Source organism: Lepisosteus platostomus, chromosome 26 (genome assembly GCF_059453375.1).
Source record: "Lepisosteus platostomus isolate fLepPlt1 chromosome 26, fLepPlt1.hap1, whole genome shotgun sequence".
Lineage (NCBI taxonomy): Eukaryota > Metazoa > Chordata > Actinopteri > Semionotiformes > Lepisosteidae > Lepisosteus > Lepisosteus platostomus.
This window is the reverse complement of record NC_142636.1, coordinates 12,741,692-12,756,134: the sequence shown is the minus strand read 5'-3', so window position 1 is coordinate 12,756,134 and position 14,443 is coordinate 12,741,692. Positions and strand designations below refer to the sequence as shown.

At 37.0% G+C, this 14,443-nt stretch overlaps 1 protein-coding gene across 1 annotated transcript in view; it reads right to left on the bottom strand.

Moving 5' to 3' along the window:
• The window catches only part of iglon5 (IgLON family member 5), a 202,756-nt gene that overhangs the window by 42,490 nt on the left and 145,823 nt on the right, over window positions 1–14,443 (bottom strand). Inside the window, exon 2 of the mRNA XM_088620567.1 lies at window positions 1,924–2,002. Within this exon, the coding sequence (XP_088476693.1) occupies window positions 1,924–2,002 (79 nt within the window). The remainder of the gene's footprint in view (window positions 1–1,923; window positions 2,003–14,443) is intronic.

Sequence of the window (14,443 nt, the reverse complement as noted above, 5' to 3'; positions counted from 1 at the left end):
CTTAATTATGTTCTTATACAAAAGAACAGCCAATTAAGTTGAATAAATGCGGCACATAAAAAGCAGCCACAAGCCACAAAGACAAGCAACTTTACTTCTTCTTGGTTATGGCAAATTAAATTTAATGCAAAGGCAATATTTAGAGCAGAGATGATTGATTGAAGCTATTGTCTAGAACATAGAATTTAAATCAAGGGATTTAAATTCTACGATAGCATAGCATTTAAATCAAGGGATGTTATGATTAAATTTTATAATTCACTAGTAAAATTTGATTTAGAATATAGTATCAAATGTTAGTCCTCTTGTTTCAAAAATATATTGCTGTTCTGGATTGACTATATATAAGAGAACAGATTCTTAGGTTTGAAAGATGTTCCTACAGTATATTGACAGGCAAAGAGAACTGCAACTTTTAATTCTTTAATACAGAAGACTACGAGGGGACCAGATATAATAATAATAATAATAATAATAATAATTGCTTACACTTATATAGCGCTTTTCTGGACACTCCACTCAAAGCGCTTTACAGGTAATGGGGACTCCCCTCCACCACCACCAATGTGCAGCATCCACCTGGATGATGCGACGGCAGCCATAGTGCGCCAGAACGCTCACCACACATCAGCTATCAGTGGGGTGGAGAGCAGAGTAATGTAGCCAATTCATAGAGGGGGATTATTAGGAGGCCATGATTAGTAAGGGCCCATTGGAAATTTGGCCAGGACACCGGGGTACACCCCTACTCTTTTCGAGAAGAGCCCTGGGATTTTTTAATGACCACAGAGAGTCAGGACCTCGGTTTTACGTCTCATCCGAAGGACGGCGCCTGTTTACAGTATAGTGTCCCCATCACTATACTGGGGCATTAGGACCCACATGGACCACAGGGTGAGCGCCCCCTGCTGGCCCCACTAACACCTCTTCCAGCAGCAACCTTAGTTTTTCCCAGGAGGTCTCCCATCCAGGTACTGACCAGGCTCACACCTGCTTAGCTTCAGTGGGGTGCCAGGTGTGAGTTGCAGGGTGATGTGGCTGCCGATATAAGTGTGGTGGGGGCTGTTTTCAAATCCTAAAAGGCACTTACAGTGTCATGACGATGAATGTCTGAATCAAGAGTGAAAATTGAAACAGAAGACACAAGTAAAAACTACAGACAGATTGATATGGAGACCAGGATTCATATTTTTATACAGCTGTGTGAGTATGGAAAAGAGTAACCAGCCATCTTGAGGAAGATGATAATCCTGGATTCTTTCCAGAAACAGCGGAATAAGATCTTAGGATCAATTAGCTAATGGCAACTAAATGAGCTACTGTAGATGGCCTCCTCTCATCTATAATCTTTCTGAAGTTCTCTGATACTTACAATATGTTACAGTATTCCATATGTATCTATTTATTTAAAGTGAAAGCATGTATACGAATGAATACAGATTTTCATTCAAAATCTGATCATCTTGTTTTTTTCAAATAACAGATTTATTGTAAGAGTGGCTTAAAAAATAATCCATTGAAAGGAAATGGAATGAGGGAGAAATAAAGAAGTGGTATTAACTCTGATGAAGTAGCTTGATTGAATTATACTGTACATTACTTAATTTCTTCAAAGACGTAATAACAATACTATCCTTGTTGATTTTTCCTGCATTTTGAATTAAGTTGTGCTTGACCATTCTGTGAAGAGAAAGAATCACAGAGCAACAGAAAAAACAAATAAGAGAGTGTGTTTTAATTAATATTAAAGAACGAAACTACAGTTAGTGCTGTGAAGGTAACTTTCACATTGTTGAGTTTCTGATGTACCGAAGTACATGCCTTTGGATAAGTCCAGTTATTGCAAGTGACATTGTACAAACTGCTGAGTTATTGGGTCACGTTTGACAGACAGCAGAGTGAAATACCAGGCTTAGGACATACCGAAGAATTGCGCTTTCTCCTTGGCACACCGTAATGTTGTCAGGTAGGTGGGTGAATTCTGCACCTTCCACATAAAGTCCTGAAAAGGAAGAATAAAGCACAGTTCATATTTAGACTATACAACAACAAAAAGGCTAGAAACAAGTGAAGACCACATGCTCATTCTTGCTTACGTGATTGCAAGTAGCTTACTGATCTCCCAACCTTTCTTAAAGGCTTATTTCTGACATCCACAACACTTTTACACACACCCAACCCAGATGACACGTTGGAGCATCAAGAGAAAATGCATACAGGTTTAACCCTGTCTAAGAAGCTTTACATCCCTATAATAATATACATTATTATATAACATTATTATTACATTAACACAACAGGTATTGTGGTAGAACTGTGCTCATAATTGATCCCAGATCTTCATTATACAGGACAGTTCAGTTAAAATGTGTTTCGTTCTGAGTGGACTTCTGTTGGATTTCCAAAACATCACAATTAGACTTTTTACAATGCAGAAGAAACAGATCAAATATTTTATTCTTCATTCTGGACAGGACAGTAACACACCAGTATACTACTTTTATATTTTTATGTGCAATAAAAAAATAGACACCGTAATCTTCTGATTATGTGCTCAAAATTCAGAGATGTTACTGCATTACCTACCATATTGCATGCAGTTTTGTATACCATTGCACTGGTTTCTGCATGGCGTGAGCATATATTCTTTTTACCTCAGGAACAGCAGTACTTCTCTCATTATCATTGCTGTGTCCTTGTTTCTGTGAAATACTGCAGAAACCAAATAATGCATAGACAAAAATAAGCTCTCGTCATAAAACTCCAGTAACTTTTTTCAGATTGTTAAGGGTGTAATCTTAAATCGTCTTATTTATTTGCATTATTTCTGAACTGCTTTTTAACACACTGACAACTTCACAAAAGTGATTGCAAGCAGCTATGTATTAGTTACTGGTAACACATGGGTTGATTAAAATGTGCTTAAGAAACTATGGAAACACTGTGTTGCCCTTGCCATTGTTGTGATAATAAAACCCAGCACTGATTTTAAAACATTAATCACTTTACTAATTGCGTTGTTATCAGATGTATTCTCAGAAATATGTTAGTAGGAACTCTTGCCAATAGAAATCACACATCTCTAATCACCCAACCTCTAAAACCACAAGCTGGCTGCACAGTACTTTGTACTTGTAGCCCAGTATTAATCTACCGCTGTCAGTCATAATATTTCAAAAATAAAGTTTTGTAATGTATGGATTAATTCTCTTGCCATGCTCCATAAAAATATTCCATCATAGCGCTGGCATATTTCCACTGTTAGTCTTTAAGGGGTGTATCCATAATCTGTTAACCTGCTATTGGCAATAAATCTTTAAACTTCATTGCTTTACTGCCACATTTCTTAAAATGAACTTTATCCTAAGGGCTGCAGCCATATGTAGCAATAAACCCTGAGCCCTGAGCCGACAAAGCTTTAGTCAGAACCACAGCTATGCCTTGCTGCAATGCAAATATTGAACTGAATGAGAGCCTTTCGGTATTGGGATGTTACAGAAATGCAGATATCCCCAAGATATTGAGCTAGACAATTTTACATTTCAATGAACAAACCACGCGGCTGAATTGGAGCAGAGAAGGGAAAAAAGGACACGAAAGCAACTAAACTGGAAACCTGGGTTTCAAAAGACCTGATTGAGACAGGAAAGGTTGCTTATGGAAAGAATGATAATATTGAAGATGCAGAAACACCAAATCGTATGAAGGAATGCTGGTGAGGCTGTATTTTAATGTGGTCTTAAGTAGCCAGCACATCAAGTAGTGGCTACATACAGTATGCTACAATGACATTCACATCCTTTATGGCTATTTTTTTCAATGGCTTTTTTTTTATGACCCTGCCCCTGAAATATGCAAGGGCTCCTTTAGTTATGAAGCCTCTTCAGTTATCATGAAGACCTTTTAGGATTCCTGCATCCTGTATACTCAACAAACAAGGCCCTGGAGGTGCTTGTATCAAGTGCTTGGAGGCTGAACATGTGGAAGATGTATCACTTCAGCTGTTCTGCTGCAACAGAATGAGCCCTCCATTCGTCTTTATTCTCCATAGCACTGCTTGAAAGTGGCACCCTGTTAAGATGTGTTTGGCGGATCGTGTACTATGGTTTCTCTACAATAAAAGATATACTGTCTTCCAGACAGAAGAAGAATACCCTTGGAGGATCCCAGCACTTTGAAATGCAAAGGTATGAGAACAAGGATGCAAAGCAAGATTGTCAACAAGAGTTTGCCATGACCAGACTGCACAATACACAACCAGGCATCTCCCAAGTCCACACCTCCTCAGCTTGTCAGAGGGTGTGCAGATAACTTACTGGTCTTACCTCTAGTTACCTCTAAACAATCATCTGTGACCATTTGGTGTAGGCAATGAAGTATACACTAAGATATTTAAAGATTCTCCTTTAATAATTGTTGTTTTTATTTTTTAATATGCTGTGCTTTTCTTGTTGGTGTGTGTAGTAATGTTGTAAGTTTTGTTGTTTGAATACCTGTACATACAGTATACCATAGTGCAGCATATTGAGAAAGACTCTGCTTTGCTAATGGATGGATGGATTACTGGAATCATGGGATCATGGAATGGATTGTGGGCTCATGTCTCTACTGCAGTAATTGCTACTGTATTTAACCTTGAGTGGGGTTTTTTATTCCAATTTCTCCAGTTCACTCAACTGTATAAATGGGGATCAACATTGCTGGGTTTAATTCCTGTGACAGACCAGCATCCTGTCTGGAAAGAATCATGTGCTCTCTTGTTTATTTAATACTGCGGAAACCAAGATTAGCTCAAGCCAATCAGGATTGGAAATACATTGCATGCTTAACGTCGAATTCATTTGCAGGCATAGGTTGATTTTTTTTTGTTAATTGTGATCATTTGATTAATGTTAGTTTGTATTACTGTAAGGTCCCTTGGTTAACGCCAAACACAATAACAATATTAAACTGAAACTAAAGTAAACAAAAATGAAAAGAGTTGACAAATTAATGTCTCTTACAGGCTGTTTGGCCTAGTTTTAATAAGCTAAAACCAGAGGGAAAATTAAGATCAGGGATTTCAACCTCCTTCACACTGACTGCAATGTAATGGTTAATCTTTTAATGACTGTCCTTCCAATTCAGTTCTTAAATGTCCCCACAAAAGGGTAGAGCTTATATTGATTTGTTATTTTTGTAGAACTACTGCAAACCCAATAAAAACAACACCATAAAATCAATAACAGCACAGAAACCGCTGAGGATAAGCGATCATATTAACTTTTTTTTTCAGAAAAGTGGTGGATTGCACATTGTTAAGATTTTTTAATTATACTGTAGCTGTGTAGCATATGTTTCTTCAGAAAGCAATATATCTACATTTATGAAGTTTCTGAAGCATTGTAAGAAAGTCACAAAAATCTAAAATACTTAAATATAGGGGTAGCACAACTCCAAGAGCGATATGAAACAACACAGGTAGAAAAACACAAACTGTGCAACAACTAAAATTAAAATTAAAAAAAACTTTACAGAAATGAGAAAACCTCTCTTAATAAATCTTTAAATAAACATTACTTTAGGAGAAACACATTTTAATATGCATTTTTTTCAATTAAAATCACCTTTTAAAATTTTTCCCATACTTGTTATTTTAAAGACTAATAGCTAAGGTTTTTACCTTAACTTTTCATACCCTACCGTTGCATAAAAAGCTGGGGAGAATGTAAAGGGTGGCTATACATAATTACTAAATCTGAAAAGAATAGCGAATTAATGCATCACATGAATTCTTACAAGAACACACTGTATAATAACAGGCTCTAGGTTATAGAGTCCCCCTTTAACCTCACAGAAATCTCCCCCAATTATTCAAGCTAATTAGATTTTTTAAATTCTTTATTTAACCACATAAGCCAATGGAGAACATGTTCTCATTTACAAAATGACCTGGGGAGTACTCATTTACATAGCAGGGAATTTAATGAAGAAATCTGAGTGAAATACCATGCTCAGGGGTTCAAAGCCAGTGTCCCATCTAGAATTCAAGCCCACATCACTCTGGTCTGGAGGTCCAAGCATTGCTTTGAACTCTACACATAAACCGGAATGTGGAGGACACAATGTTTTTCAAGCCACATGACGCAGCTCTTGGTGTTACAAATATAATTGGAAAGAATAGGAAAATATTTCGATAAGAACGGGCCATTCAGTTCATTACAGTTCACCATTTTCTCAGAAATTAAGTGATTCTATCGCAGAGCCAAGCTCAAGACTTTGAAAGACTCCAGCGTATTTGCATCTACCAGTGTGACTTGGTAATTTATTCCATGCATTAATAATTGTCTTTTATAATATTGTTTTCTGGTTTCAAAGCTTTCTGTACCCTTAAAAAAGTCTATTAGTTACAGATTAGTTAAACAACTCTCTCTGGAACCTGCAACACCCACAATATCTCCCATGATAGCACTGGTGTTTAGATATCATTCAAACCTTCGCGAATGATAGATTCCATAATTATGCATGATACATGTGTTAAGCCAAGAACTCTAGAATTTTCTTCACCAGGATGGCCTCCTTTTTGTATACTGTATCTAGCTTTATTCTGCTAACTCTCCATTCATTTGTGATTTGGAAGGTGACGAAATAGATTTTAAAAGCTTGTATATAGCTTAATTGTACTGATTGTTTTTAAAAAAATAGAAAGATGCTATTGAGACTTGTTTGTTTTAATGTCTTTGTTCATCAAAAAACTTTTTTTTAAAGTTGTATTTTAAGTTATCTAATCGTTTTTAAGATTGTTGACCAATTGTTCTTAGACTTTTTTTAATACCCTCTTGATTTGCCAGATGTTTCTTTATGTCTTTATTGTTTTGTATGAGAGCAATGGCAGCTGAATTGCATGGGGAGAATCAGAAAGTAATCTTTAGTCTTCTAAATTTCTCTTTTAATGACTAACATCATGTAATTGGTTTTCATAAGTGATTGTCTTCTAATTCAACAACCTTTAGGAACCTTTTAGGAATTTTACAACCTTTGATATATTTATTGATTTAACATGCCATTACATTTGTAATATATGTTTATATTTATCAACACAACATGTTTTAAGATGTTTTTTACACATCTATGTTTTGTATGTTGTTGGTTGTGTCCTGCCCAGGGACAAAAAATGTAAAATTAGCTTTGGAGTTACAGTACAGTAACTCTGTTGCAGTGTAAGAGCTGTGTGCTGTTCCTGTTCAATAAACTAAACTAAAAAAAGTGTGGATAAGCTCTTCCGGCCTGCTCACCCATCACAGCCATTCTTTTTTTGACAAGCTGCACAGGAATGTTAGCATGGCCAGAGATGCTGACATGACTGCAAGTCTTCAGGCACCAGGGAAATTTAGCTGAAACACAAAACAGACCTGGCCAACTAATCCCACCCGTACTCCCGGCTGTTCTTTGCTATTTGTGTGCCACCTCTTGGGGAATACCAGTCACAGTCAGCTAGCGACACGAATAAGGCTCAAACACCTGACATCTGGGTTGTAGAGCTCAAAATTCTTTTGGAATAAGAGCATTTACTGGATGTTACTCAGGTTCACAACAGTAGGCTTTCTTGCGCCATTTTCATCATGCTGATTTCGGTGAGAGAGGTATTTTACATTTCCTTGTCATGATGTACAATCTCCCTACTCACAGTCCTTTATGCATTTAACTTCTTGCTCAATATTAGCTTTTATCATTACGACAGTCCTAGTGGTACAGTAGTCTCCACGTAGCATTTCAAAATCTCTATTCCAGCAGATCACGTTATTTGATATGATATCCGATAATTATTTTTCAGATCTGTTACAGCTGCTGTTTAGTGAATTAAACTAAATACCCAGATCTCTGTTTAGATCTCTTTATCAGTTGGGTCTTTAGGAACATGTTTCCTACAGTACTTTCTAATTCTAAGAAGTATTCTTTTTAAATTCCTAACTGCATCTAACAATTCCATTAGCTAGGATCTTTCTCTCTGTATAGATGTTGAGAAGCATATCATATCACATCGAAATTACCTTTTCAATTAAATGAAATATTTTTGTATGGTGCTAACTTGTCAAAAAGACCTAAAGTATACCTATGTTTTGATCAACTGAACCCACTTCTGAAACCACCTACCTTACTGCAAATTCTATCCCAATTATTACAGAAAATTAGGTCAGGGCCTGTTATTTCTCTTGGTGGTGTAGCTATAAACTGTGCTAAATTAGTACTGTCTACTGAAAATTGGAAGTCAATGCATAACCTTAATCAGTATTGATGCAGCAAGCACGTTAAAGCATATAAATTATGTGTAAGCTGGATATTTATGCATTCTGTTTCTATTATTTTTTTCCCTTTGCAGATGGCCTTATGCAAGTAAACTCACAAAGCTTACACAATTACAATACAGAGTTCAGTACGATAATATAGTAATACTAGCACAAATCAAATACACATTCAAAGCACAAAACACAATAATAGTGCAATAATTGCACAACAGTAAGATTTGTAATACAATAAGAATACAATCAAAAGTCAAAAACACAGTTACCATTGTCATATAAAAGGTAATTAGTGTGTGGATTAGATATAGTGAGGAAGCAGAAGAGACACTGGTCAGGTGTCTTGTGCAGAAGAAGATAACTACGTCCAATAGTGCAGGGTGCTTTCTGAACAGAGGATGTTTGAAGATGCACTGGAACTGAAATAGAGAACGTTCCAATATCCCCTTGGTTTTTGCCCAGATCTGTTGGGCATGATTTTCCTGAAGAATGGAAGAGGCTTTCCTAACCAAGCCTGAGCGTACTCAGATGCAGTATAAAAACACTTCTGCTTGTTATCTCCAGTTTACATTGGTAAAGGCTACAGTATTTTTTTCACTTCCATTTTGCTCGTCCATATGGTTTCACTGCGCCCCACTGCAGTGGATAGGAAATCACAACAATACTGAGGTAAAACCAAAGTAAAAATGTGAAAATAAAATCTACCAAAGAACTTTTAAAATACTTTTAAAGGGGATGTTTCTAATTGTTTCTGTGTTGCCTTTAAATGCCACACTGCTTTCTTTTCTTGCTTTCCTGAATTCTCGTGTTTTACTTTTCTTTCTCCTTTACAGTTTTGAGGGATTGGATGTTGAAGAAAGCTACCAGGTAGCAGGTTGATAACGTAATTGAATACTACATTTTCCTTGAAGCGAATTCAATGTCTCTTATGAATATTCAGCCCTTCTTTTGTACGCTATCGGGTATATTGTCAGTGTCTTAATGTTGTGTATTCAAAACAGCCTCATGGTCTGGCAAACCATGCCACCCTTAGAAAACAAGTTTGTATTCTAATCAGTATTCATGTGGACAGTTGGAGTAATTCGTTTTGCTCATATTTACGGAAAATAATATTTAAAAAAAAAATAGAATCTGTACTGACCTTAGTAGATTTGAATAATGATTTTCCAGCACATCGGCTTCCACTCACCATTGAGCAAAATTTATAATGAGGACAGCAGAAAGAATTCACACATAACCGATGAAGCATGAAATTAAATCACGATACAGACCACAATGCATATGTAACGTTTTCCCTTTCTTTATGTAGGTTAGTTATATGGAGAATCAATTCCATTTTAAAGAGTAACTTAAATCAAGCATGTTTTGAGGGGTCTGCCCAGAGTTTCTTTAAGAAAGCAGATGCAAGTGGAAGATGCAGAGGGCCAAGTGATTATCAATGAAAGACTTTATCCAAGAACAGAAGGTTTGCAGGTTTGCAAAAAATAACTAATGGGAGCACAGATTCTTTAACACTGTACAAATCAGCAAGAAAGGAATACTGGAGGAATTTGTTCAAATGAAACTCATTGTAAAAAAAAACCTAATTCCTAATGGAACAAACTAGGTAAAATAAGGAATATGAAGTGCTAAAAAAGTCAACTTCAAATCACATACAGTACATATGTTAAACTATACACACATAACATTAAAACAAGAACAGATTATGTATAATTATATGCGTCAACAGTGACAGACCTTCTATGAACCAAATTTACTTTTCTTACACAGTGGTCAAAGTAAATGCAACACGAAGACAAACTATAAAATCCTTCAAAGAATGTATAAAAAGTTTACTGTTAGCAAGTCACCACCAATTAACAAACCAATACAACTACTATTAGAAACACAGCTAAGAAACAAGGACAGTTTAAGCACAATTTAAAATTTTATCTCATATGAGAACAACATGTGAACACTTCATGAACCTAGGCCAAGGTGCAAGCCTCCTGTAAACCATATGACTCTAGGTTTCTCCTTAATTTGAGTGGTGAAGCTATCTCTCACTTTATCTGTTGTGTGGAGGGGATGCTGGCAGTGAATTGTACAGTAGCACCACATCACCATGGCACGTCTGTGGTGATGAAGTAGGTTCTCACCTGAATGTAAAGCACTTTGGGATTCAAAGCACCTTATATGTAAAAAACAAATCTTACTACTATTTGAACATGTGTGGTACACATGTGCTTTGTCAGCTGCTAACAGTGTATTGAAAACAGAACCATTCAACATAGTGTAGTAAACTATGTTGCCTGTACAAGAAGGAGGATTTGAGATTTCAGCATATTTCAACTGAATATACTTAGAACTTAAACCTTTATCTTAGGAAATACAGTTTTCTTGTACTAGCTAGTTTCTTGTACTAGCTAGTTTTGGTACTCTTATTCTTGTTAGTTTTTGTGACCTACAGTATTTAAAATCAGTTTGTAATATCCACATTACTTACCATTATTTGCAGTACTGTAGTTCCCACTGAAAATTATAATAATAATAATGGTTTTCATTATTGGCGTGAGGCAATATTTTAGTAGGCTGAATCAATCTGTTTAAATTAAGCCATAAATTATGAGTCGTTTCTTGCTCAAGTTAAATTAATTGTTCATATTAAAGTGGGGTATTTTGTGTCTTATGTTATTTAGATGTTTGTTTTTATGACAATAAATGTTTTAAGGCACTGAGGTGTTTTTGTATTACAGGTTAAGAATCATCTTTCTGAACTAAAAATTAATTCATCTATTACAAGAAATCTGTTCATTCCTGGTAAAGGTCATGACAAGCTGGAGCCTATCCCAGAAGCACAGGGCATAAGGCATAAAGCTGGATGGCAGTCTAGACTGGATGCCAAGCTCAAACATATACAGTTACAGTTACCCATTAAGCGAGCCAGCATGTCTTTGGATAGTGGGTGGAAACTAGAGAGAACCCATATAGGAGAAACTTTCAAACTCCACTGAAGAAGTCCCAGTTTGAACTTAAATTTAGGACAGAGTTGTGAGGCATGCCACTGTGGTGTCCACACATAGTAGTAGTAACGGTAATGATGATGATAATAATAATAGCGACTTAGTATCACTCTAACCATAATTATGGTTATTAGGATTTGTTATGTGAAAATTAATCTTCATACGGGGCAGAAACAGCTGCTGTCTGGTCCATGAGTTCATTGTCTTTCATTATGAAGTTGTCAGAGCTGACTTGCTTATTATCTCACAAACTGTCACCTATCATCAGCCTATTTCATGTTGCAACAATTGCTTTGTGTACAACTCTACCATAATATCTTTATTGAATGTTTAATGCAATTCATCTAGTTATATGGGATGGGCATATTTACTGAGGCATATTATTACTAAACCATGTGGTCATTTAACGTGGTTGTACACCATATGGATTTATGTGATGTGTCCTGCCAAATTAGCCCTTAGATCAGTTTTTTCCGAACCTAAGCAAATCATCCTAAAATATTTAATTCATAATGACATAAAATATCTGTTTATCTACCAGCAGTAATTGACATGATTTCAAGTTTGACCATGTGGTCAAACATGTGGTCATGTTTATTGTTTGGAATGATGATTTGGAAGAAAGGTAGAAACCCTTAAATCTTTTCCTATCCAATCTTATAAACCTTTCCTTGTCAGTCTTAAAGACAACAAAACTGTTTTGAAGAACTTCACTGGCACTGCCAAAGTATACAATTATCACTCACCCTGCTTTTTCTGTTGGCACTGTCACAGAATATTCCTGAAAGGAAAAGCCTGTTGGATGGCTCTTCCAAGGTTTAGGAGCCAGCTTTCAAACAAGTTTTGTCAATGTGATTGTTCTGTTTGCCGGCGTGACAATGTCTGGTGTTGCACACGTACGACCAACTCCATCCATCTGCTCTCTCTAAGAAGAGAGTTCTGTCTGTGCCTCTCTAAGAGTCCCTAATGAGTGAGTGTGCTTATTGTTACTTAATCAAAGTCACCATTTACTGCTGCTGTCACTGCATTTATTGTAGGTAGCAGTCCATGAGCAAGTGTCTGTATACCCTTTTTTCCCCAGAAGGACTGCCAATTTAAAACCATGACACTGAAACATTCATTCACACCTTACTAACCTTCTGTCTATATTTTCTCAGCTTCTCTTTTATTGTACCAAATTCTGCCGGAGAAGGATGATTTAAAATATGGAAGGTAAGTCTTTCTGGTCTGCTGCAATTATAACATGGCAACATACTCTATTTCAAATGCCATGTTATGTTTAAAACAGAAATACAGCTGCAGACATCAGTATGAGAGCCTTATATCTCCAATAGGGTTTTCCACCAATTTAGCAAATGTAATACATTTCCTGTAGTTAATTAATATTTATTTGACATTGTAAATTCCTGTAGAACAGACATTCATCCCCGTAATGTTTTGTTAACAGGGCATGTTTCAATGCATTTTGATATTTGATATTATTTTTATATTAGTATTTACTGTTCTAAACTTGCTCCACCTTTGCTCTCTCCAGATAGCATCTAATTAAAATCGTAAACCTATTTTCTACTTATCACCCCTACCTAGATTGTTTCCAGCTTAACTGCCATCTTCATAAGCAATTACCATAAGTAATGCCATAAGTAATTACTGTCATAGAATTAGGATCAAATTAGGAGCAAGGCTCTGAATGCCAAATATTGGGTGTGAATACGTCCGCCAACCTGCAAACCTATATACAATTCTGTGAATCCCACAGAATCCCTCTAAGAGAATTAAAGTTGAATGCAGAGGATAAGGAATGGAGTGAGAACACTGCAAGACCACAACTGCCCTGCAAGTCCCAAGGGCTACTGCTGTAGATCCAAGCCAAAAAGACCTTGATTTTCTCAAGTCCATACTGCCGCACTGGCAGGTATTTAATTGTACCAGTTGTTCAATGCTCATTGCTGACAGTGAAACCAGCCAGTCTGGTCTACAAAGTTCAACCTGTGCTCTCAGTGTACACGTTCACTGGTAGGACCACCTGGGAGGCCTTGATATCAACTAAATATCTAAGGTCATTCAATTGTACTTGCCAGATTCTTACAGCCTCTGAAAACTCATGATATCAGGCTCCAAGGTGGTTTATAGAGGCTACGGTCTGTGATTTATAGAGTTAATCACTTTGGCAGGTGACAGTCATAATGATTCCCCAGCCACTTATTTCCTGCACTGTGGTTTCTCAGCTGAGAGTCATTTTGTAGCTGTGCTTTTGTGATGGGAAGTACACTGAAGCTGATTTATGTACAGTTAGTGCAGGCATTTGAGATAGTTAGTATAGTTACTGCAGACAGAAAAAAACAACTAAGCATTGCTGGCTCCTTGGGTCAACCACTTCATAATGGTCATAAATGATATCTTCTTTCTCTGTAGACCAGATTTTAATCCCTGACGCTGGACAAGGACAAGGACATTTCTGCTTTTGGGGTTATAACCCTCCCTACCCGAAAATTTAAAACTGTACAACTTACACACAATCTTACAAAAAGATTTGTGTAGCTCCCCAAGCTTAGAAAGAAAAAAGTGTCCAGTTAAAGTGGAAGGCCCTTGTGACAGAGGTTTGTGGGAGGTGCCGCGACGAACACCAGTAAAATGTCAATGTCCTGGGTGAGGGGACAAAAGCTCCGGTGTGTGGTTTGCAGGGACCACAAATAACACAAAAAGAGGTGAAAAAATAAACAAAAAGCAAAAAGAAAGGTGTACCGCTGTGTCTCGTGACCTCCAGGCTGGGCTTACCCTATTTAATGGGTCCAGCCTGGGAAAAAGAAGAAGCACTAGCACAGCAGTGACCAGACTGGACTTTCCCTATTCAGTGGGGTCCAGTCTGCTGAGCAGGGCGCGTAAGGCAAAAACAAAACAAAACAAAACTCAGGAAAGAGGTGAAAAAAGAAAAAGGTGTGCCTGACCCGGTGAAAATACATGATAGGACAAAAAAAGAAACAGAAAAGAAAAAGAAAAAGAATGCCTTACCCGGGTGCAATCCCCTCTGGTACTGTTGGTATAAAACTTCCCCTTTCGGGGTTGACCCTGCTTGGCCCTTCAGGGGCTGTCCAGTGTGCCTTTATAGGACCCGCCCAGCTGTGGCTCATCATCTAGAAGCCGGGACAGCTGGGACTTCAA